Below are 25,772 nucleotides of genomic sequence, written 5' to 3'. Positions count from 1 at the left end.
CACCAACATTGGAAAAAATATTCGAAACAAATTATAAAAGTGTAGTACAGAATATCTCCAGAGACCTTGAACGATGGACACTATCTTCCACTATCGTTGTGTTGATTTGATAGTGTTGATTCAAGAGCCTGTAATGGAAAGGGCCACACAGTGATGGGTCAAATGACACATGACGCATGGAGCGAGACTTCATGCTTCAATCATGTCACTTTAAGAAAAAAACCACAAGCCCAGCTCAGCTGCCGTCTTGTGTGTAGGTGGTACCTAGACCACATGGCAAGGAAACAGAAGATAGCTGCTTTGCGTCTCATGTGAGTCTTTCAAATTAATTGCATTTTACTGTGAGGCAGTTTGAAATCCCAAACTAATTAACAGGGAAACGTTGTTGTGTCATGGATGTCAACAGCCCAGAAGATCCTAGTCAACCACTTGGATAGGGGATGGCTCATATTTTCCTGGAAGAGCGCCGCTGCAATTGAGAAAGGTAGATTAAATATATTCAATATAAATTAATTTGGACCCAAAATGCTGCATGAAATTTTATTTTTTAAATTGCTAAAAATCAGGAGGCTCCCACCACGACTTGACTCATCACATACCTCACATATCTGAAATACATACGCCTTCAGGTAACCACAGCTTCGTCTTGGTCAGGGTTGCAGGGAGCGCTGGAGCATGCAAACCTAGGGCCAATTTTAGAGTGTCCAATTAACCTAGTGAGCATGTCTTTAGGCTGTGGGAGGAAACTGGAGAAAACACACTCGGACACAGGCAGAGCATGCCAACAGAAAAGTAGCCCGAGCCGGGCCGTGTATCTGAAATGTTTATTAAACTGCAACGTAACCCAGCAGATGGCGCCACTTGGAAAACTAAGACTGTATCAGAACGTCGTCTAGATACACTGAATTAGTGTTAGTGTGCCACACACCCACTGAGGCATCATTTTACAAATGATTTAATGAAACTTCAGTCGTCACACTGCACTCTGCTTTATCAATATTTACAACGCATAACTAGTAACACAATCTGCTTGTTCATCAGATCAACCGTAATCCTCTTCTGGGCTGGCCCCCATTTTACATAACATAGATGTTGATGTGTGATGTTGCTGACAGGATGCTTTGGCTGGTGGAGATAAGCCATTAGCAATAGAAATGAACTGGGTGCTTCTTTGCTGAAAACCTGTATCACACATAAATTTCCACTCAACTGCACATTAAGAAGAAATAAGGAAAAGGAAAAATATATTATGAACAAATGACACGCACATAAACACACAAATGATATTATTGCACAGTCTCCAGCAAACAAAGACTCAAGAGCAAAAGCATGAGCGCCAATCTCAGATTAACTTCCTCTTTATTTCAACAGTAAACCACTGGACCCTTTTCCCTGTATATATAACAATTGTGGCCTACATCAAACATGCTCACCAGGCCCGGGTGAGAAATAAACCTTGCTGTTAAACTGAATTGTACATCAATGGAACCCAGGTTTATCTCATCTCTCGGCAGATGCTTCCCCTTTTCGTCAGTACAGTGCAGATTATTTTAGAATGTTTCACAAGAAGTCTGGATCTTATTTTTAAGTAGCAATGTGGAAGATACAAACACTGCATATGCTGTATACAATGTAGATAAGGTAGAGGTGAGGAGTCAATGTCGCGGATGAGGATGAAGATCAGGAAGCCATCTTAGTTTTCAAAGCCTTGAGCACGCACATGCAAGACTGCTACGTCACTGGAATCTTTATAGAGTTACAGATTAGCAGGCAATGTGAAACAGCTGATGTTATCAGAGCATTAAAAAAATCCACACTCGGCAGTCTTCTAGATTTGCCCTCCATAAGTATCATGATGTACGCTGTTATATTTGTGTTGAGCACGAAAGATGACACCACAAGTGATATTAAAAATAAAATGAAGTGATATTAAAACTCAAAACTGTCATATGAGCAAACTAAAGACTGTATTGTGCTCCATATACACCACTTAATGCGCACCTCTGGACTGCAGCATGAGCATTCCACCTTGTCTCCTTGCGCACGCTTTCTTTTTGCCTTTGCTCTACTCCTGTGCTAAGTTACATTAGTGCGACAGAGGTCTATCACAGAGAGTAGAGTTAGCTTGTTTGATGCTTTGTTTGGTCTCAGGAATACTCACTTAAGTTGACAGAGATCAGGTGCAATGCAATTGACCAGCTTATAATGTACATTCTACTTGAACTTTACATAGAGCTGTTGATTTGTTTCATGAATGTTAGATACATTTGCGGTTATCTCTTAAAGAAGTAGAGAGACAGACATGTATCTGAGAGCAGTGAAGACCGTCTGAAGGCTGAGGCAAAGAGTCTCACTTCAAAAGGAAACAGTCATGCAACATGTATGTAACATACAGGAGCCGCTAGTCAGTCATAACGTTGGTAATATTTTTGACGTGCGGTCGCGCGCACCGGTTTGCACATTCGCTTTCCCACGGATCCATAGTAGGGAAATCCCAAAGCCGAGCCGTTGAGACTACAGTGGAGATGTTAGTGAGATGGTCTCCTGATTGTCAGGTGAAGTTTTAAAGTCATGCTTGGTGCTTCTTTTGACAAGTCACTGTCGATGTCAACTCTGCTGTCCACAGAGTGTGCCGAGTCAGAGGCGGAACTCTGCACAGCCCCTTGTTTTATCCCGCGCTGCATTCATGTTCAAAGTATAAGCACCCTGTAACAGGGTGTTTGTCCTTTCCGTCTCCGTCGTGACCATCAAGGTTAAAGTTAAAGACAGTTTAAGAGAGAGGACAACGCTTTCTATTTCGAATTAACCCTCATGGAAACAACTAACCTCCTCTACAATCCAGACATGAGCATCCTGTTCTTTAGGGCATGTGTTTACAATGCTATGCCTGATGGAAGTAAGTAGCATTCAGGAGACTGCAGCATAATTGAAACAAATGTGAAATCTTTATAATGTTTGTCAATCCTGTGATCAGCCCTGTGATCTAATCACTTGTTCCTTTCAATACATTTCATCAAAAATCTATCCATAACTTTATTAAGACACTGTTGAAAACATAACTGCCACCTTGATGGAGGTAATAAAATCTCAATGCCACAGGTACAAATTCAGTCTTGAGGTCTTGAGGGTAAAGGAAACATATCAGCTAGGAAATGATGAATTCAGAGTTTCTCAAGATTCAAGCTTGCAATGTTTATTTTCCATTTTGTAGTTGTTTGCATATGGGATGCAGACAAAAATAAGATCATTGCTACTCAGGAAATGGTATGAGTTTGACGTTTCCTGTTGAAGCTTCACGTAGAAAAAGTGACACTCACAACTCTCTTACTTAGATGTGAAAGTGACTCATTTTTTCATCAAAAACATTTATTTTTGAGGGACCTGTTTGTTAAACTACTTTTCAGTTTATTCATGATGAATACTTGATTCACGATTGAAATAGTGTATTTTGTAAGACATGAAACATTTCATATTCTGAACTAAAATGTCAATTGAACTAAAAACAAGCACTAACTAGTCTGAACTGTATGAAAAGCGTCAGTGTATTGTTTCACCGTTCTCTTGATTCAACCTTTAAAGAGGAACGAATTTCAGTCACATCTACTTGCAATGGTTATTGTCTGGCTCAAGTCCACAAAAAGGCAAACATATTTTGGTCAGGGAGAAACAACTATGATAATTATAATAATCAGTCATGAGAAATAAAAGCCACCCGACGCTAGTGCCATGATCCTTCAGTGAATATGAAGTGCTTCAATGAGGCAGATGGTGGGCATGTCCAAACGCGGGCGTCCAAACACGTGTTATTGATGGATTATGCGCACAAATATGTCACATATTTCGATTGTCTGGGGTCTAAGAGGATCTAAGAAAATAGAGGATCTTGAATATTCACTTTTACTCAGATACTGGTGAGTCACTTACCCGAAACCTTCCGAGAGGAAGTGCTTTGACAATTATGACGGTGCCATTGTTGTGTGTGGTGACATTGAACCACTGTGCTGAAGTGCTGATCCTGGCTCTTAAGTTAAACTGGTTGATCAGGCAGCATGATCGCTGTCTACAGTGAACAGTCAAACAGTCTGAAATAGGGCTCAACATTACAGACTACATTTCATGTCTTGAATATTGCATGCCGGATATCTCAAGACGGTATAGCACAGCCAAGATCAGTTGGCACGTGTTGATGACGTCAACAATCCAAAACTTAAAAAGACTACGGATTCATTCGTTTCTTTTATAGTTCAGTTTTTCTCTCAGAACTGCCGCTGCACCGTCTACTGTCCCTGTCCTTGACCCACACGCGAAGTAGCAGGCAGACGAGCGACCCTCATGAATATGATCAGTGATTTTGGAAGGGGATAAAAGGAAGTTATAGTTTGTTTGCGCATGTGTCAGCGCTCCTGTGCTTCATTGAAGGCACTAGTCGGAGGGGTCACAGTTGGAGCAATCAGGACACGCTTCACCGTTTTTGTGTGACACGACCTTCACAGCACTTTGCTCTGCTTTGTATCCTTTGGAGAAAGTTTTTTTTAAGAATGAAAGAAAAATCATATCACGATATAAAAACAGTATGAACAAATAGTCTGGAATGTTCCTTGCTACCAGTCATCTTGACGTGGTCTTCCTCTGTTGACAGTGGAACGTAAAGGACTGTAGAGGTCACGGCTGCACCCATCCTCACGGAGGTGATGTCACTCTAAAGTCACCTTTCATGGCAGGACGCGATCAGACTCGGCAGCTCAATCGCGTTATTGTCCAAGTCAGGCTACTCTTTGCATGTAAGCGTAGTCAATGTGAACGGCTGGTCTAACTATGTCGAATCTCTGATCTGATGCAAAGCAGACTCATTTCAGCCATGGGTCGGTCTGATAAGCAGGTGGGTGAGTTCAGAGCTGTGCTGGAGGCAGAGCTAAGCACACTGTGATGGAACACTGGGCACTGTATTACCGTGGATGTAACCGCAAGCTAAGCCCAATGAAAGCAGTTGGAACCAAACATGTAAAACGTAGAAAGTCGACAACTCACAACAACACAGGAACAAATATATGTCAGATTTAAAACCAATGCGTTGACAAGGGTCTCCGGTAGGCTCAGCTGAAGTAACAAAACCAAACATGCAAACACCAAAGAATTTCCACTGTCCCACCTTCCACTATGTGTATTTCAATGGTTCCTAATAGTGATGATGATATGCAGTTGCTATTTCAGCAAAACTCTGCTGAGGAAAAGAAGCAAATCACAAAGGCCATGTCAAACTTGTTTTTCAAGATTGAAGCTTGTGATACTTGTAGAAACGATAAATAGGTGATTTCATTATCAGTCTTCACACATGGGATAGAGATAAACATTGGGTCATCTACAGTATGACATTTACTGAGTTCAACATTTCCTGTTGAAGCTTCATGTAGCAGAAAAAGTGATGCTCACCTCTCTGCTGAACAAGCAGAGAGGTTGATTTTTCAACCTCTTCTATATATATATATATATATATATATATATATATATATATATATGAACTTGGGAACTTAGAAAAATCAATCTGGATCCTGACTGGTTTCCAGTCCCCCTAGAAACCAGTCAGGACCCTCAGATCCTTGGCTCTCTGCTAGTTGTCCATAAGTTTAGACTTAAATCTAGAGGAGGCGGAGCCTTTTCTGTCAGGGTTCCTCAACTTCCAAACACAATGTGTACCGCCACCTTTAAAACCTTGCTGAAATCTCACTTTTACGGGCTCGCATTTATGTAACATCCTCCTAACATTTCCTTAGTTTTCACTCACTGGAGGCCTAGTTGTCCTACTTTGTGGGGTTGAAGAAGTGCAGACATTCCTCACTATTTTGCCAGCGAAGTCCTATGTGAACAGCTGTAAAAATAATGTTTATATTGCTTATTATTATTATTATTATTATTGTTATTATTATTATTATTATTATTATTATTATTATTATTATTATTATTATTATTATTATTATTATGAAATAGTTGTTGGGTCATTTGTGCCAATTAACAATGACATTTAAAAAATTGTCATCATTTGTGTGTTGACAGAGCCTAGCATGATCACACCCGAACAAAATCTCCACTGCTCTCCTCCACCAGTATATTCTCCTGCAACTCAGTGTGTCTTCGTTGTCGTTCTTTCCCAATGCTCATACTGTGCTCTTTATTCGCACAACCCATCCTCTCTCCCATTGCGTAATATATAGACGTTGTAATTTATTTAACCATGAGCAAATTCAAAATATCACACTAACTAACAAAATAGCATGGTTTTCAACGGCCAAATAATACATGGAGCTTTCCAAAAAGATTCTTACTTATAAGTATCAATACTTTGAAGGGGATTGCACAAACTCTGTGTTCACCTGTCTGATGGTGGGTCGTTCTACACGCCATGAGGAAGAGTAGGAGGTGTCAGGCTGGGGTTACGATAGTGACGTCTTTTTCTAGCCTCTACTGTTCCTGTCTTAAGTTCCTTTTCAAGGACTTTTCCCTTTAAATAAGAAGGTAGGCAGAAACAAGTTCAGCACATGAGAGTCTAGCATGCATAAGTGAGCAAGACAGACTGAAGAGACTCACCAGATTCACATGAGATGGCAGGGGTAAGCAGGATTTCTGTTCTCCTGATGGACATCGATATGAAGGACTGTTTTGCTTCTTACCAGTGGACAGTTTAATTCAGTGATTTACTGACATTTTAATTCATGTACACATGGCTTGTAAAAAAAAAATAGTGGTTACACTTTATATTAAGTCCTCATCTATAGTGCGTTCTAAGTATATTCATTAAAATCATAATGGTTTAATGAGGCTTCATAGAAGATATAGATATAGAAGACATATTCATAATGGCAACTTATTGCCTTGTTTCTGTACTTTTATATGGGTTAGGATAGGGTGCCTTGAGTTAGGCCCACAATTTATAATACTTTATAATCCTACTCCTAAGCTATCATAATTATTCTTAAATGCATGATAAATGCATTATGATTCTCAGGAATCTACAAATGATGCATTATCGGTGAGTGCCTACAACTTGTTGAACTCATTTTCCTCTTATGGGTCGCACTTCCTGTTTGGGCTGCATATTAACCCTTCCAGCAGAATCACTGCTGTGGTGGTTCATTGGATCCCGAACACAACATTTTGAAAGAGAAAGAAGGAAACCGAAAGAAGATCTGTCGCTAACTAATGCAACACAACCAGTCATTATGACCATGTAAAAATGTGTAATTTATTATATTGTAATTAAGCTGTTGAGCAATAAAATGTTGATTCACTCAGAGCAAGGGAACAAAAAGACTGCGTGTGCGAGAAAGGATGGAGTGACGTCCTTTTTTTTGCCCAAATCCACCAACCGAGCCCTCACCTGAATAAGATCGCTCTGGTCAATTATCATGCGCGGTCTAAAGTTTAATTTGTGCTTTGCATGTTTTCCTTCCGATCTCGACTGGTGTGAAAGTAGATAAAGAAAAACTAGCGCTCAATATGTGTTGGAGATAAATATTTCATCAGCAACTTAACTCGGACTTGTTAGTTGTTTTGACATGCACTCCCGTCTGCATTGAACCACGTATCTCCAGTAGAAGCTTTGAGTTGTGGGCAGTGGCGGCATTGCTAGGTGGAGATGTGCCAGTTTCACATTCAAACATCTCAAAACACAAACGCCTGAATAGCAATCCTGCGTTCTGCAGCGCTTATGAATGAATGTACATAACTCAAAGCAGTCAGACACTAAAGCACTTCATCCGTGTTCAGCGGCGAGTGCTCTACCCACCGCTGCCCCTCCAGATACGCCATGTCAATGACTGACTTCACAACTTGCTTTGTAAAAAACAAGATCTAAACAGAAATAACTTTTTAGAAAGACAAACATCCGAGTCAAATAAGAAATTTAACAGAGATGAACTCCGTAGCTGCTGCCACAGTAACACTTTCAGACTCCGCCTTTCTAAATGTCAACAGTTTTGGTCATCTTCTTTTATATATATTTATTCAAAATAAGCAACATGTGTTTTCTAAACTTTCACACATTTAAACATTCATTCATTCAAACAAAAAATATATATGAAGGCTTGCTGCTTTATTAATTAAATAGAACCATTTTCATCCGTGCGAAGCTATTTTGTTCACTTTCTGAAAGCGCTGTGTGCCGTGCAGTACGGGGGAACAGGGGGAATGGGGTGGAGCCAAAATACTCCTCCGAGTAAAAAGCTATGAGTTAGTTTTGCAAACAATTGTTTCAAGTTTGGAACTCACCTGCCTTTTCCTCCTCTCATCAGCAGCATCCCTTCAATGACATGTGTGTGGGAACTCATATTTGTTTGCACCGGTAAACAAATATGGCAGCCAAGTTACGACTGCAGAAGGGTTGAAAAACAGCAAGTTTCAATCATAATCAGGCAACTAGACAAGTGACTTTATATTTATCTATATATTAAGAATGCAGTCCGCCGAATGGTACTGTGTGTTTGAAAATTAATGTCTGTCAACAATATTAAACCTGTGTGTTTGATCTGCTGCTCTGTTGAGCAGGAGACGTGCAAGAGACGTGCTTGAGCTCAGTGTCGATATTTAATATAGTAACGAGAAAATCGCGACATATTTGAGAATTGATTTTTTTTTTTTCGGGAGCCCTACCACATATAGACCCTGAGCACATGGAAAAGCATAACAAGGGGCCCTTCAAATTTTTATTTGATCATTCGAACTTGGATGTGATGAATTAAAAAAAAATGTTCTGTTTTTGTCAGATGATGAATTCCATCAGACTGCTGGCCTACATCTACGCATTGACAGCTGAACTTTCAGGTAGTGTCTCAAAAACAATTCCTAATCTTACTCCAAAACCGAGTCTGAGGGGAAAATTGACAGCTCGACCAATCTTTTTGCAATTTTGTCAGTCCTATTTTTATAGTCTGCATTTGTTCCAGTTGTGGCGTAGCAAAAACAACACTGCACCATAACTAACTTGGTGTGGGTTCGGGTTTCTCCGGATGGTGTGTGTGTATATATATATATATATATATATATATATATATATATATATATTAAAAGTTGCTATTGTAGAAAACCTAATGCATTAAAATCGACGCTCAATTTCAAATGGATTCAGCTAGATGGCAACTCCAAAAGTGTCTTTTCATTATCAGTCATAAAGATTGCTTATTCGTCTTATATCGTGCCTGACACTGTCAAGAAACAGAGAGAAACAAACCGGAAATAGCTGAACAAAATACAAGACTGGTGGAGGTAGTGATGGGTGAATGAGGCATCATAGAGCGCTTTGACACAATGACACACTGTGCTGATACTGTGTTGTTCCTGTGTAACTGAATACTGAGACCTGCTGGACTTTAAAAATTTCTGCAGGCAAACTACTTGACAGACTGAATTGACACTGAATTGATGACCTGCTGTATACAATAATATCATTTAAGTGGCATGGCATTCATTATTATTCCATATCTTTCAATAACGTGAATGCATTGTTTTTGTATTTATTGTACACAAGCCTCACAATTAACAATCTCCATTATTATGTTTCGGTATCCAGAAAAACACACAAACATCATAATTCAATTCAATTAATTTGAATTAGAATGGAAAAGAAAATTAAAAATCTGAGACAAACTGGGTAAAGATTGAAATAAATATGTTATTCTCCGATTGGAGATTAAAAGAGTCCCACAGGGAAGACCACTTGCGTTACCCTTGGAGCTGCTTCATAATCCACAAAGACATTCACAAGGAAAATTTTTTTCAACACTTGCATCCTGTTGACAAATGCACTTCCTTATAAACAGATTTCGCGACGCGGGGATCGCTCTGTGAGCTGGGGGTGCGCCCCACCGCATCAGTATTGCCTGACGAATCACTAGATGGAGCGGGTCGTGACAGTTTTTCCATATTTTGACCATGTTCATTTATTACAATTCCTCTGGTGTGTTTGTAACCTGTTCTCCCTCCCAAGAAGCACAACAGAATGATTCAGTCGCACATTGTGTGGTGCTGACTCCCAACATCCGAAACCTTCTGGAGGGAGAAGCCTTTTATTACGTTCCCTCCTTCATGGCTGATGTCAAGGCCACTGAAGATCAGTTCACTTGGCGAAGGAACAACGTGGTGGTCTCCTCGAATGAAAGTGAGAGGATACACGTTCATGGTTTGGCCATCTACTTACTTAACGTCACACCTGCTGATGCGGCCATCTACACTTTTCAGTGAGAAACATCTTTGACTTAGCCATTGTTTAGTGATTTCAACCTTCTGTATTATGTATATAGCGCCATCACCGCTTCTCTTCCAGGTACACTCGGTCACCAGAAAAATGCTACACTGCTGATTTAACTGTGAATGTCTTCGATGAAAGCTTTCGTCTGGAGAAAGTAATGTGTTACGGATCTGTAGAAAGCCCGTCCCAAAGCACAAGTTTCAAGTGTCCAGACCCTGTCTGGAAAACGTGCCAGGACACAAGCGGCGTGATCACCTGGTACAAGGTACGGAAGTTTTCATCTCTTAGTTATCATCTGTGGTGCTATGCGAGCACATCAGAGTTCAGGAAACATTGCTCTGCCATTCGACTAGATAACTGAAGAGAGGAAAGACAAAGTACTGAGACAGCAGATTTATTATCAGACCAGCGCAAGAGCAACAATACTGATCTTTTCCAACACTGAAACCTTCCCAGAATAGGTTTTTGCTGTGCACTCTGTTAAGTACATAGCAGAGTAACTGATGCGACATGAAGCCTGGTCTGAAAGAGAAATCTGCTCTGACTGACACAGGTCACTGAAGGCATCGTGTGACTCACTCAGATTGTCTTTGCTGGAGGATGTGGGTGTTTGACAGCAGGGCAGGAGCGAGAGGAGAGGCTAGAAGAAGTCAGCTGTTGTTGCCTGGAGGTCAAAGTTTATCTATTAACAGCAGGTGTTTGAGGACGTCAATGGAACGCAGATCACATGATTCCTCCTACCTCCTCCAACTTCTCCTCAGCAGAGAATGCAATCATTCATGAACGTTTATGCAGAAAATTAACCCATTAAAGAAAGAATGATGGCTGAGTCAATGTTACTGTTAGAGAGAGAAAAAAGGTGCATATTATATGTTTGCAACATACAGAAGCATAATTGAAATTCAAGGAAGCTTGTGGTGTTGTTCAGTCTGCCCTCAAACTGTGAAGAGACCATAACTAATGCGTACTGTGTACTAGGGATGGGCGATATACACAATATACAGGCACACACTATCTCTACGACAACAGTTCTGCATCTCACGATAAATTCGATAAACACGTGGCACTCGCTGCATTGGACTTGCACATGTGAGCATGACCAGACCGCCATGGCGTGCCGCGCTCTCACGTTTCACAACTGATACCAGCGTGTGACAGTTGTGGAGAGTGTGGTGGACTTTGGTTCACAATCGTAGTTTTAAACTTAGTTTAATGCAGGGAACCTTTGATAATGACACTGGTCGACTCTGACTCTCTGGATCCGTGTTCACTTTAGTAGATGGTCCTCATAGGTTCTCTGACGCAGTCGTCAGCCTTGGTTCTGCCGCCTCGGCGAAACATCGTGGTGAAAACAGTTGGATGTTGGACGGACCTCTGCTCCGGGATTGACAGCGGCGTCATCTTCCGCGTCCCCATTAGGGTTCATTGATCGCGGACACACTCTCACAGGCAGCGCTAACGCTACGACCCGGCATCAGTTAGGTGACATCAACTAATTCTAAAGCGGTCAAAGTATTAGTGAAATCTTCAATAAGGCAATGAAAACCATTTTAGGAGAGAGAATTGTGAAGACAGATAGATAGATAGAAAAGTGCTTTATTAATCTCCGAAGACAAATTCCCATTTCCAGCAGCATGATAGGTGGAATGATGTTTCATCACACAAGACAAAGGACTGACAGTTTGTATCATGATTTGGAGAATAGAATATGACTAAAAGTTTATTTATTCGCATTATTTCGAATATTTCTTCAATAGCATCTAGGAAATGTGTCCAGGCTGCTCCATAGTTAAAGTCAACTGTCAAGAGACATGAGATGCAGCAGACAGACGGCTCAATTTAACCCCTAAATAAAGCTGGCAGAGCAGTCTGTCAGACACCAGTGGCTTCTACCAGAGACATGAAACAGTGAATTTCTCACCTCAACACTTAGTTAACTATAATATTCAGACATAAACAAATAATGGTGTTGGAGACAAACTCCACTAATAGGTTTCATCTTAAACAGTTTCAAGAGAGACTGTAGTGTGTACAACACATGGAAAACAATGAAAATGTATTTATCATGATAATTATCCTTATCGCTGTACTTTCAACATTTATCCTGATTTTTTTTTTTTTGGCCATATCGCCCATCCCTACTGTGTACTCATTCATCCAAGCAGCTGTGATGAATGTGACTTGAGCACTATAAATGTGTGTGTTGTGGTTTTACTGCAGCCGACCAGTGCTTCACCAGGGGTAACTCAGTATCATGATCAGTGTTATAACTCGACAGGCATCTGTGTGACCAGACATTTGAGAAGAAGAAAACCATTCTCATGCTTGTCCAATATTCCAACGTGTCGTCTACAGAACATGGGCTTGATTGAACATGAACATAAACAAGACATTCGTGTGCAGAAGCTCCCACAGAATAATGGCGTTTACACCTGCATGTGTACATGGGCACACAACCATCGGTTGTACAACTCATCTGGATCAAGGCTGCTCACATTGAAAGGTAAGACGATGTCCTTGTTGCATGAAACCATTTGTTACACATCCTCACTCTCACGGCGTAAAATTGCCTTTTGAGTCCTACATTGAAGGCCCAGGCGACCTACACACAGTGCCTGGAAGGCTACATGGAAAGGAAAACGCTCTTTTAGTCCATTGACATGCCACTGCATATGCATCAACATGCAATGTTGAAGGCTGCCCTTGTCGCCAGTCTAAGACAAGAAATGGGATCATTGAAAATTGTGTCAATTGTGTCTGCAGATCTCTCCATCAATTCTCTGGAATTCCTCTCACCATCAGACACCAACAAGGAGCAGTTTGCCGATGCAGGTTGAGAAATAATTTCGAATAATTGTGCATGTGTCTTGTCTGTGGCCTATACAGGGCTCCTATATACAAGTCCAGAACTTGTGTACAAGTGTGTGTTCAGAGACTCTGGTCAGGTGAAGAAATGTGTGCTGTCTATAAAAGAAACATAATCCCCAATACAGTTGTATAATGCATCTATCTGCAATGGAAGTAGCAAAATAGTTTAGTTTTCAGTCTGCACATTTCCACCTCAGACAACAGCAGCCTATGGAGAACAAAAAGCAGGTCTGCAATGGATTCATGAACTTTTTCAGTTTGAGAAATATTAAATATTTTTTAGAGTTGCTTTAAGTTCTTTAATATCCAGCTCCTTCAAAGTGTGATGTTATTTCAAAACCTTTCCACTGTATCTAACGTGAATAGAGCGTGGAAACCTGCACTGCTTCACGCTGACATCTGACGTGATTTCGGAAAGTGTGCATCATAGTTCATGTCATAGGTGACAGAAATAAACAGGGAAATGACATGCATGTGGGGCCACATCTGCCCCCCCCCCACATCTGGCCCCCCTCATGATAATTTCATAGCAGGTCTCCAGACTAACTTTTTGTTTTGGTTGTTCCGGTGGGCCCAATATTTTTTAGGTACACAAAGAGAATATTTAGCTGCACCCGATTTTCATTGTAACCAGCATGGATGCAATAAAGTCAATGTTTTACCAATTGTGAATAACTTCATGTGATTTTTAAACAAGAAAAGCAATTAAAATAAATATTTCTCTTCATGACTTCTGCCAACCCACAATGTAAAACACATAACTGACACAGAGTTCAACGTCTATATGACTGGATCGAGTCAATCATTCATCAGGTGGTCCTGAGAGAAGCTGTCTGGGTTACAACTCATGGAGATAACAGAAAAATGTAGATATTTCTCATATAAAAACAAAACTGTGATAATCTAACCACAGTTGAGGGGTTCTCAGCATAAGAAAATATTTGTTGCACAGTTATTATTTCATAGTTTTATGTAAAGTAAGTGACTGATATTTTGTGGCATGTTTGCTGCTGACCTCTGACTGCCAAATATATCTTATGAAGGTTCTCCAACCTCTCTGAACTGTTCTGTCTTCTGTGGGATAAACACTGGAAAGCATTGTACGGCTGAATGGAGAGTAAACGGAAGCCGCGTTGACAACGGAAAAGACTATGTTCAAGATAACTCAATGTAAGTTTGATCATGTTCCAGTGGGGACAACAGTGAAAGACTGAAGTAGGAGAGGTTTTTATAGAATCAAGTTTCCAAACATGTGCCTTTGCAAAACCTCAGGTAGAAATTGAACGGTGATCTCTGACCCTGTCGATGGTCTTCTCTTCAGCATGTGAAAAAAAGAAAAGCCTCTTAAAAGGGTGGTTAGAAAGAAACATGTCACTGAGCGACCGAGCTGGGATTGTCAGCTCAACATTTGACTTTTCACCATTTGTATTTTACACGGTGACATGAGTTCTTTCTGTGCAGAGTCAATACACCCCACAACAACACCATGGCCACCGCCATCCTCACCATTCGAAAGGTCTCTGCAAAGGATTTTCAGACCAATTTTACATGTGTTGCAAAAAACAATTTTAAGATTCAGTCTAAATATCTCACTCTGAAACCAAGAGGTGAGTATGAAAATACGGGGCACATCGAGAAAACCTTTCTCTTTCATTTAACGTCTCACTCATTCACACGCAGAGAGTATCATCCCAGTGGTTACCGGCTATCTGTTCATGCTCCTGCTCTGCATCGCTGTAGCCATCCTTATCAAGTTGTTCCTGGTGGATCTGGTACTTTTCTTCCGCCCCTACTTTCTCTGTCGCAGTTCCAAGGATGGTATGTGAGACAAATATTGATGCAACTTCCTCTTCCTCATGGATGTTTTTCTTGGTCTGTGTGGGTCCATGATGCTCAGTGAATTCCAACATGGGAACTAACTCACTGGTGAAAAACGTGGACATCAACCCTGACCATCCTGAGCCAGGGTGGACTTTTACAGTTGTTGTACCATAGGACACTTTTGCAATATAAAAGGATTAGATCGAGTGATGTCCTAGCAATGATTATGTTTTGTTGTGGACATAAACAAGTCTGATTTGATACTTGCTCTGCACCCTGTAAAACTTTTGAAGACAGACAACTTCTGCCAGCTCTGCCATTCCTCTAAACACAACACCTTGACTGGCCGTAGTTTCATGTTCTCTGTTTATAATAGCAGGAGCTGCGCAACAACCAACATAGCAGAGAGGTGCCAACATACATTGTGAGTTGGCTGCCACAAGTGAAGCACTCTGGTTGTTGGGAATATATGCATCACTCAACAGATTGCATTGAATTTAAATCTGTACGATCCTTCGCCAAGGCCTCTCATTCAACCTAACGAAACGGCATAGCAATGTATGACGCCTGTCAGTCGTTGACTGGTGTCAGACAGATGCAAATACTGTCTCAGTAGGCTGCTGTTTCATTGAGAGGTGGATGGTAGAAAGTCAACACAAATCCTGGCTCACAACAGTCCCAAACCAACCAGTAATATGACTTCAATGTTACTAGCCACTTTCATACTTACGTATTTACCGGCTAAAAGACCATGCTAGCGTGATATGCTGGAATAATATAGAGAGGGACATTGTTTCTGGTAACATATGTATTCCGTTAATCCTTGGTAAATCCTGAATTATTAGGTTGTATTCATTTATAATTTGAAGTATGATTTTGCATTGAAACTTGGAACCTGGAACCTGACATCACTTAACAGGCTGCTACCTGTGCACCAACCAACCCAACAGAGAAGGTGAAATACCTGCCATTCCTGCTTGTTACATCGTGCCTCATACATTTATCTGTCTGCCCACATAACACCTAACCACTGACCTGTTCCACTGTCCTGAACAGAATTAGCATCAACACAACAATCGTAATGTCTACAGCTTCCCTGAACCTTACAAGTGTCACACTTTGTGCCCATTATAATGACCATTCACTCTGATACCACATGACCATGAGTGTTTTCTCTTTTTTGTCTGCAGTGACAAAGGTTTATGATGCCTATGTCATCTACCAGTCACAGAGTGAAACCAAAGACATTGAATACCTTCTCAGTGAGTTTATCTCAAGGTCTTTGCCCAGTGTTCTCGAGGCACAATGTGGCTACAAGCTTTTCATCCAAGGGAGAGACGACACCCCCGGAGAAGGTCAGTCTGAGCACTTACTGCACTGCAGCATCAAAGTTGGTAATGCTGAAGTGACCGCCTTTTATTGTTATTGGGTCTAGTTCAACTGTGGTGAGTCACACTGACACATAATTAGAAGTTGCTCTGTTTAATAAAAACTTCAGGAGTTCAGGATTATTGAGGTCAAAGGTCCAGGGGAAGGGGGAGACAGCACCTTGCGTCACCGCAATGCACATGCTGCAGTGGTCTGCAGATACGTTTTAAGATTTGAACAGGAGCTCTAGCTCAAAAGACGGCCGAGATAGGCCCCGCTGTGTGTGTCGGCAGTTTGAGCAGCCTGTGACCTTTCCCCTACTCTGCAGCTCCGTCGCCACGGCCTCTCTCTCTCCTCACACAGAGGAGCCAGTATGGCGTGTTGAAAATGAGTAACTTTGCCGCGATTTTCGTGGAGCAGCCTCTTCTGCTGACTGATCAATAGTTGTTTTGACCACACTTTTTGTGTGGTTCCTCAGATCGGCTGGAATTGGTGGAGAAACGCATGAAATGCAGTCGACGGCTAATGATCATCCTGACACCAGCTTCTAGCTTCAGCAGCACTGACTGTGAGTTGGCATCAGCCCGGGAATTGGCATTCGCAGGGTTTGACTGGCAGGTAAGAGGCTCCTTAAGTTAAACAAAATGATATGGGTTCAATGAAATGTGTCTTACTCTTAACTGAATGTCTGTCAGCTTTTATGTAATTTGTACAGAAGTTAGTTGTGTTCATGATAACGCATCATCCATCACTTTAGAAGAAGAGAGAGAGAGAGACAGAGAAGTGGCTGTTTTGTGTCTTCAGGTTGGGATTCACCATGTGCTGGTCCAAAGGGAGATGAGCGTCATTCTGGTCCAGCTGGGTGACACGGATCAGGAATATTCCCACCTCCCTGCTGGCTTGCAGCACCTGATCCGGAAGAGCACACCGATCAAGTGGCCAGAGAAGCTCAAGAATGCTTCTAAAGCAAATTCTCGCTTCTGGAAAAAGGTGCGCTACCTGATGCCTGCCAGGCCTGTGGCCAATCACCTGAGGTTGGCCCCTATATAGACGGGCCTCTTCAAGTCACTGTGATGGAAGGTGTTTAAAAAATAAGAGAGAGAGAGAGACTACAGGGTAGATCCACAGTTCATTATTCCAAGAATAATTTGTCCAATACTCAGGAAGTAACTGGGTTAGGGGGAACGCTAAACACCAGAATCACATAAACGAAAATAGAAACTGCGAAATGGGAAGACACTAGCCTCAAGGGACGCCAACAGAACCAGGAGAACTAAATCAAGGTCCATAAAATGATCCATGTGTATGACATAAAAAGGAGACTAGGGAGAGCTTGTCATGTTGGCTGGACTAGTGTGACCCAAGTGCAGATTGATCTTAAATTCACAGAGGACTCAGACAAGCGAGAGTTCTGTTAATATTAATTTAATACAAACACGTAAATTATACACAAACAATAAGGAGAACTGAGGGCGACGAGACCAAAGCGGAGCGTGGAGGACAAACACGAAGGGAGAGGGATAAACCTGGAACAGAAAACAGGTGTAAGATATACAGCTCTGAGAACAGAAATAGAAAAACGCACTCGGATCTAAAACTCACGAGTCGACAATACAACCAAGGACGCTCGGCGGAGGTAAAACGCACACTCAAATCGAGGAAATAAATACCACACTGGCAGAACTAAAATAGCAAGTAAAGCAAACACTCGAACAGGTTATTGTGGAGCTAAGACAGGAGCACACTAGAGGAGGGAAAGGCAAAGAGTGAGGAGAAGCGCACAGAGCGAGACGGGAAGAAAAAACAGGGACAGAGCGAGCGGATTAATCAAGAGAGGACGTACCGTAAGATTCATAAACGGATCATCTGGCATTTGCAAGCTGGAACCCAGGAGTAGATATCCACAGGAGTGATTAACTGAATGAGTTCCAGCTGCGTATGCCATCAAGCTGCGGGGAAACAGATACAACACAGGAAATACAGAACCGGGAAAACAGTAAGTTACAAAATAAAAGCGTGAACGAGACATGAAACATAACAGAGCTGTGTCTGTCGGTGGCTTGGTGTTTTGCAATGCAAATATTTTTGAATATTTGGTTCTTCCTGGTCTTTACAAAATGCGCGCAATGCATTGCAACAAAGAATCAGATGGGACTGTTCTGACATCTACTCAATTGATGACAATAAAAACGCTAGTTTTTAATCATGAGAAGTAAACCTCTTCATATATCCTGCCAGAATGTGATACTTGAGTTCCACAAGCTACAGACTTCAGTCGCTATGATGTTTCTTTTGGGGTTTTTTTTATTCACTTCGTTTTAATATGTTTGTTCACATGAGGTTTCATCTTTTTCTGAAGGCATAGTGATTCTCATTTAAGCCGTGGCGGTGCGCCTCGCTCATTTCCATGTAAAAACCCTGGGTTAAAAGTTTCTAGCCAGGCCAGTGTCAGGCTAAAAGCTAGAAACTAGCAGCTTCTTTCTGCATTTTGTGATTAGAAAAGAATTGTGATAACAGGAACACGCTAAGCCATGTTTAAATCTGTAAATATGTTATTTGTTGATATGATTTTCCACAGAATGCAAACCGATATATGCTGAACTTGCAAATGATTAAAGGGCTGTCCGTCTCATCTTGTGGTGTTTTCACTCCAGGCGAGATACAAGCATAACACCATGTACCATACTTGAGCAGAATTCCTTTGAGGTTTGTCGTGACTCTACGAGATGCTATGGAGAGTTGGTCACCAGCTGAGAGATCCAACCATGACCTCCTGATATGGTATCAAAGAACAGTATAAAAACTCTCTGTCCTCTGCGTTTGGTGTGTGTTTAGAGCTGCTCCAATACTTTCAACAAGTTCTTTAACTGGCACCTTTGTTTCTGGCTCAACTCTTCCACAGCAAAGTAAACAAGATTTTTGAACAAGTCATAATCCACTATAAAAAGTACTTATGAAGGTAAAATGGGTGCAAAAGTGGCACATACCCGTAACACAAGACTTGTATCCATGCGTCAGAGGCACATACGCGTAACTGCACTTATGCATCCGTAAACCCTGTGGCACGTGCATGTAAAAAGAAGATTTACATTCATACAAACACGAAAAGTAATTTTGCCTTCATTTTCTAAGTGCCCAGATACAAGTGGCTAAACACGAGCTCTTGAAACTGCAATTGTGACACATTGCTAAGTTTTCCACCTCAACCACCGCCAAAACGGGTGCATAAGTTCCACATACTCGTAGAACACAATCCGTATGTGCATGCACCCTTTTGCAACTCTTCTCGCACCTGTAAATAAAACTGATGCGCACTCGTAGAAGTGGCGGCAATACGTGCCTGTTACTCCATGCGCGTTCCCGGTAGTCACGTGACGTCTACTGTCCAATCGGCTGCAGCAACACGCTGCGCCATTATATTGCATCAATCTTCCGAGGAAAAGCGATGTGGGCAAATGAAGCACTTACCGTCTGTCTTTCTATCAGTGGTAACAGTGAGAATTGCCTTCTACCCGAATTCTTCGTAAACCGCCATGACATGGGATGTCGTTGCAGCAAACACAGAAAGGATCTTTCCGTCCCGGCACTGGGGTTGAACTGCTTTGGAATGTTCTGAGGCATCCGATCCCCTACTTTGACTCAAATCAAGTTCAAATGGAAAATAGTAACCGCACTGACTATGGCTCAGGAGATTCCAACTTTGTCTGATTTTATCATTTGTTTTTGATGCAGAAATAAAACACTATTGCTTGTCTTAATGAGAAGAATATTTGCACAGTGCATGCCTCACATTTCATAACAACTTTGCAAGTCAAGATGGTTTTAAGAGGATTGTGGTGCGATAACTTCTGTTCTTCTGTTGCTCGAAAACCTTTCCAAGCAGCTGTGATCTAAGAGTGGTTAGTACTCTATGTTGTGGCCACAGAAACCCCGGTTTGAATCTGGGTCATGGCAATCTGCTTTTCTTTTTTTTACTCAAATCTGCCCTTTTACCTGAAACAGCCAGCGTCACTGTGCCCTCCATCTAACGTGTTGTTCTTTATCATCAATCCTGACCGATTCTCTGCAGAAATATTAGTGAAAGCTCTCTACATCCCTCTGTGGGCTCAAACCACCAACCATTTGGTTAACAGCCGAAATGACTAAACTACTGCACCACCGAGATATGTGGTTGCAGCTGAACTTCTGGGTGTATGAACTTTTTCAATAATTCTGCAGTCGCCAGTTTATTTTCCATTTTGCTTACGGTCATACAGAAGAATTGTGTGATTGAAGTCAGTGATAGCAATGTGTTATTCAGTCAAGAGAGAATGTGAAAGAAGGATGGGAGGAGTGCTACAGGGAACGGACGAATGAAGAGATTGATGAGTTGTTGTACTACCAGTATCACTTAGTAGTAGTGCAAAGCTTGGGTCCCAAAACAGCTGTGCATAAATACCAGTGGTGACAGTGAATTGTGCGGAACCCTGGAAGTGACATGCATGTGTTTATTTTTTTGGATGAGACATGCATGACTTTTTTTTTTTTTTTATCTTGAGATATTTTTATCTTGTCATTACTTATTACTTATTATTACTTCTATTGTGAATAAATCTCTATCAGTCAGTTGTGGGAGGACGGTTGATCAGCTTTTTTGTTCATTTAGGTATGACACGGGAGAGTCAATATGGCTTAGCCACATATGGTGTTATTTTGAGCAGAAGGCACTTAAAGTGCAGAGACTTATTCTATATTCTTTGAAAACGTTGCCGAACAGTTACGAAGCCATGGGAGACATTGTGGTTACAGGAGGATGTATGCAAAATGCTTTGCCAGAGAGGCAGTTACGCATGCACTGACATTTATGATTGAATCTTGAGATAAGGGATACTAATTGTCACAAGACAACAATTGTCTCGAGATTAAAAAAAAAAAGAAGTCATACATGTCACATCCAAAAAAATAAACACATGCATGTCACTTCCAGGGCAACGTAGAATTGTTCTGCTGCTGAAATCTGTGACTCTTCAAAAAGAAGGTGCTCTCTGTGAGGTACTGAATGACAACCTTCAGATTTTGAGACTGGCATGCTGCCTACTGCGCCAACAAGGCCAATCTCTACCAATTTCTTTATCAAAAAAAGAGAGAGATCTGTGCATCTTTACTTATTGATTTGGATTCGACACAGTTTATCAAAGGGAGTTTAAGGTGACTCAAGCAGAGAGGGAAAATTCATCACCAAGACGAAGAAGTGAAATGAAAAAGAAGCTGGTCCTTGAGTTATGTGACATGTATGAGTCATGTGACATACATGACTCACTGATAACGCAAGTGTATCATTTTCCAGTGTGACAGTTTTTCACGTACGCCCAAGACATGCAAAGTTCCTGTTCCACAGACGTAGAGGAAACAAGACCTTCTCTCTTTGTAGCACAATTGCATTTATGTCGGGGGAAATCAGGGAAAATCACAAATGTCGATCTTTGCATTGCAAATACTGTCCATTCACTGGCTCATTCACTGCACAGCCCTGTGTTCAGCATTCTGGAAGTGAATAAAAAAGTAAAATCTTCCAGAGAGTCGGGAAAATCAACCCGCACAACGTGTCACCCATGCCTGATAAAAGCATCGCCTGAACAGGGACTTGAACCCTGGACCCTCAGATTAAAAGTCTGATGCTCTACCGACTGAGCTATCCAGGCTCGTGGCTTGTTGCCCGTTGCCCCAGGAATTGAATTTAATCCATGCAGAACAAATCCCAGCGTGCAGGAGTGGCTCTGTGGTTGGGTACTAGCACACCAGTGATCACAAAAACGCTCACCAAAGTGTTCTTACTCGAGAAAGACATTCAAGTGGTGTGGTCGCATAACAGCACTGGCCCAAAGAAAGCCAAGAGTAGTCGTCGCCAACTTACTTGAGGGAGATGCACTGGAGATCCTGAGGAAGCAGAGGACTAATATTCTCCACAAGGAGGATGCTTTAACAACACAAGAAAGATACTTTGAGGGACATCTGGAGGTCACTATGGAATATTCTTCCCTGCTGGACTTTCCTGATCATCCTCTTACCAGGAGCTTATTCATGCAGGAGCATAGAATCAGGGTCTCATTCATTTTACTTGATTTTTTTATTCTAATCTAAGACAAACTCATATACACAAAAGGGTGGGCAATATGGCAAAAAAAAAAGATTTTTATAATTACAATTTCAATTTAATAACAATTTTACATGTATTTTTGAGACTATTTTGCAAGTTTCTGCTCAGTGTAACCAAACCAGCCGTAAAAGCTGGGAAAAAAAACTGACTATTTAGGAGACAGCACAGATTTTTGCCAACGTGTGCAAAGAACGTCCACATTACAAAGGCATACATCATTGGATACAGAGCACTCTTGCAATATTAAAGACGTCCTTCGATCAACAGTGGAGACATGACTCCTTTTTTTCACCACATCACCAGTCATTTTAACAGGATTCAAGTGCACCAAAACACTTTTTATTGATTTTTATTGAAAAGGGTTGAATGAAAATGCAAACTTTTGAACAGAAATGATGGAACTGCAATGTGTTTTTGTCAAAGTTGACATTCTTGATTCCTGTCATGGATTATTGGGCAGGAAAAAAAATATCCTGTCAACTTTATCTGGTTTGTTTAGGTTGGCATGATGTTCCTAATTTACCTTCTTTTGCATACATTTATTATAGTTCTGGGGAGCTTTCTGTGAAATCTTTGACATTCATTCGCTCAGATTGTTTCATAACGGTAACAACTTTTTTGAGTTTATTCAATGACTGTCACTAATGGCTTCAGAAAACTCATTAATCTTGCAATCATTCTGCCGTGACCGTGTGTGGTCAAGTTAGAGAATACTTAAAGTAGTGCGTTATAATGTGAATGGGCTCAACACTTTGATTAAGAGAAGGAAAATACTCAATGAACTGAGACGCTTAGATTGTCAGATAGCATTATTACCAGAAACCCATTTGTCAGACATTGAACATGAAAAACTCCTGGGCAGACCAAGTATACTACTCCTCCCATCAATTTGCATTCTGATTCATAAACAGGTTAATTTTACACGTCTTTGACGTCTATACATGAAGACAAAGAGGGGAGATACATTATGTTAAAGCAGACCTGGGCAAAGTGCGGCCCGGGGGCCAAATGCGGCCCTTTGACTGTATTTATGTGGCCCTCCTGGAGTCAGAGCAAAACTATAAAACTGACATTGTTGTTGTCTCTGACATTTTGTCTTATGGATTGTTTTTTGTTTATTATGATGTAACTGAAACATAAACTTCTTGTTTAATTATTTTTCTAAATCTTTTCTGTTGGCTATTTTAGGAGTATTTCTTGTCCCTTAAAATACATCAGAATTGAAAGTAAATTTTGAAATGTATGAGCCACATTGACAATCTTTAAATGGAATGTGGTTTACATTAAATAAAACACAACAAACCAACAGTTTCTATGCATTTTTACAGTGTAGATTCATAATCACACATGATTTTTATTTTCAATTTTCTCTTGTTCTCCTCTCTTTGTGTTTGACGGCCCTTCTCAACGGTCACAATATATAACCCGGCCCCTTGGGAAATTTAATTGCCCACCTCTGTGTTAAAGGGATCAGTTGATTCTACTCTGGATTCTTTTATGAATGTTTACGCTCCGTACGAAGATGATTTCATTTGCATAATATTCTCTGTAATGCTGAAGCACAGCACAGAGGTCCTGCTATTTGGAGACTTAAACTGTATTTTCTCCCGTCCCATATAGACAGATAATCTGTCTCCACAATTGGACCCAGGACAAGCATCAGACAAAAACATCTTCTGACTGAACGTGGCATGATGATATCTGGAAGAGTACATTTTCATAAGTATAAGAGTAAAAATTTTGCGTTCTACTCAAGCAGACACTCATCTTATCACAATGTCTGATCATACATCCGTTGCTCTGTCTTGGAACATAGGACACGACAGAAAATGGAAACACTTCTCTTTTAAGTAATAACGAATTCGCAGCATGTCTGACAGCTGAAATAAATATATATATAGAGAGAAATATATACTCCGCCAAAAACAACTCTCATCATACTGTGGGATTGTGACAAAGCATATATCAGAGGTCATATTATTGCTTTTGCTAGTGCTAAAAAACATTAGAAAGAAGCACGACAATGTGAATTGGTAAACAAAATGACATCCCGATCACAAGCATGCATTCTCTCAGGGTCAATGAGCAGCCCTCAGAAACCAGCAATCATGTAATGTGATCCAAAACATCCAAATGACTAGCTCTAACATGACATGAGTTTTTACTTAAATTCAGGTTCTGTGGTTATGATCCTAACTATATAGAAAGGTATAGAAAAGCATTTAATGGAGATCACAAATAAAGTTTTAGAATCACACAGCTGTGTGGACCTGAGGGTGGACTTCCACCGTTGGCAAGGACATTAGAGGGAGGACGGTGGTGTCATGGCTGCATCACAAGATCTTTGAAAAAGGGAAATTCTGGGCTTAGTTAGGACTGTATGGCCGGTCCAAACAGGGTTAAGCATAAATTTGAGGGATTAAACTCAGCAAGGTTGAGGCTTGGGAAGTCATTATGCCAAAGGAAAACTTCCAAAAAGGAGTATAAATCCTATCAATGATAGAAATACAAGCTATGATTGGGAGCATAGATTGAGGAGTTTGGGATTCACACAGTGAAGATTTTGGATTCACGATGGGGTTGTTAATAATCTGTAAATCAGTGTTGGCCATAATATGCAGGAGATATTGATTCTTTGGACCAGCGTGCCTGTCCAGGCGCGTGGAGATTTCAATCTACTCTATCAGTGTGTACAGCTGTCTGATTCAGTGCAGCCCATCAGCCGGTGTAGTCTGGTGATACTGAAGTGTGTTCCAATGTTGTGCCATTTCTTGACTTCAGTGAAGAGAGAATTGTCTTCATGAATATTTATTGAATGATCTTTGCAAAGAGAGTGACACTAGAAGTCCACAGTATGAAGTTGACACTCTCACTGAGGAATTCTCAGGGAGCACTTTATACTTTACTCACTGGACGGGAGGGCTACACAGTAACATTGAAGATAACAAGCAAGAATGGACAGTAGCAACAACTTTGAGCAACTGTGAGAAGCTCAGTTTGCTCTCAGAGTTCTGATAACATGGAGGAATGGTACAACCAAAAGCAACGAGGCAGCATTCTCCTGTAACGTTCCATTAGTCTGAACTGTAGATCTTTTCCATTACTCTCATTTGAATCCGGATTTGCTATAAATGTTATTTGTTCCTGATCAGCCTAGCAATGCAAATTTAATGACATTATGCAGTGAGTTTAGGTGTTTTACCTTTCCAACTAAAAAACTAGAGAAGATAGACAATGATTAAACTGTTAAAAAAAGAACATGCAATAAAGTGACCAATTAATCTGATGAATCAAATGTTTAAATGATGGACAACAGGTCAGAGTTTTTTGTTTATTATTGAC

At 40.9% G+C, this 25,772-nt stretch overlaps 1 protein-coding gene and 1 non-coding gene across 2 annotated transcripts; one reads left to right on the top strand and one right to left on the bottom strand.

Annotated features, from left to right (window-relative positions):
- The first annotated feature begins 9,212 nt into the window (after positions 1–9,212).
- il1rl1 (interleukin 1 receptor-like 1) lies at positions 9,213–18,864 on the top strand. Its single transcript, XM_053877287.1, has 10 exons — positions 9,213–10,226; positions 10,313–10,502; positions 12,593–12,740; positions 13,001–13,069; positions 14,149–14,275; positions 14,567–14,712; positions 14,786–14,923; positions 16,117–16,281; positions 16,773–16,912; positions 17,099–18,864. Exons 1-10 carry the CDS (start codon positions 9,922–9,924, stop codon positions 17,342–17,344), a joined length of 1,674 nt encoding a protein of 557 aa, XP_053733262.1. The 5' UTR covers positions 9,213–9,921; the 3' UTR covers positions 17,345–18,864.
- Positions 18,865–21,902: 3,038 nt separating this feature from the next.
- trnak-uuu (transfer RNA lysine (anticodon UUU)) lies at positions 21,903–21,975 on the bottom strand. Its single transcript has one exon. It is a non-coding gene; the product is annotated as a tRNA-Lys (tRNA).
- Between the last annotated feature and the right edge of the window lie 3,797 nt (positions 21,976–25,772).

The sequence above is a fragment of the Synchiropus splendidus genome, chromosome 10 (assembly GCF_027744825.2).
Source record: "Synchiropus splendidus isolate RoL2022-P1 chromosome 10, RoL_Sspl_1.0, whole genome shotgun sequence".
Classification (NCBI taxonomy): domain Eukaryota; kingdom Metazoa; phylum Chordata; class Actinopteri; order Syngnathiformes; family Callionymidae; genus Synchiropus; species Synchiropus splendidus.
Note: the sequence above shows the minus strand (reverse complement) of the source record. Positions and strands in the feature narration are given on the sequence as shown.

Excerpts from the sequence above, each read along its gene's own strand:
- il1rl1 (XM_053877287.1), top strand. The coding sequence starts at position 9,922 with ATGTTCATTTATTACAATTCCTCTGGTGTGTTTGTAACCTGTTCTCCC. Across the intron at positions 16,282-16,772 it reads AGACGACACCCCCGGAGAAG|ATCGGCTGGAATTGGTGGAG; the intron begins GTCAGTCTGAGC and ends GTGGTTCCTCAG. Across the intron at positions 16,913-17,098 it reads TCGCAGGGTTTGACTGGCAG|GTTGGGATTCACCATGTGCT; the intron begins GTAAGAGGCTCC and ends TTGTGTCTTCAG.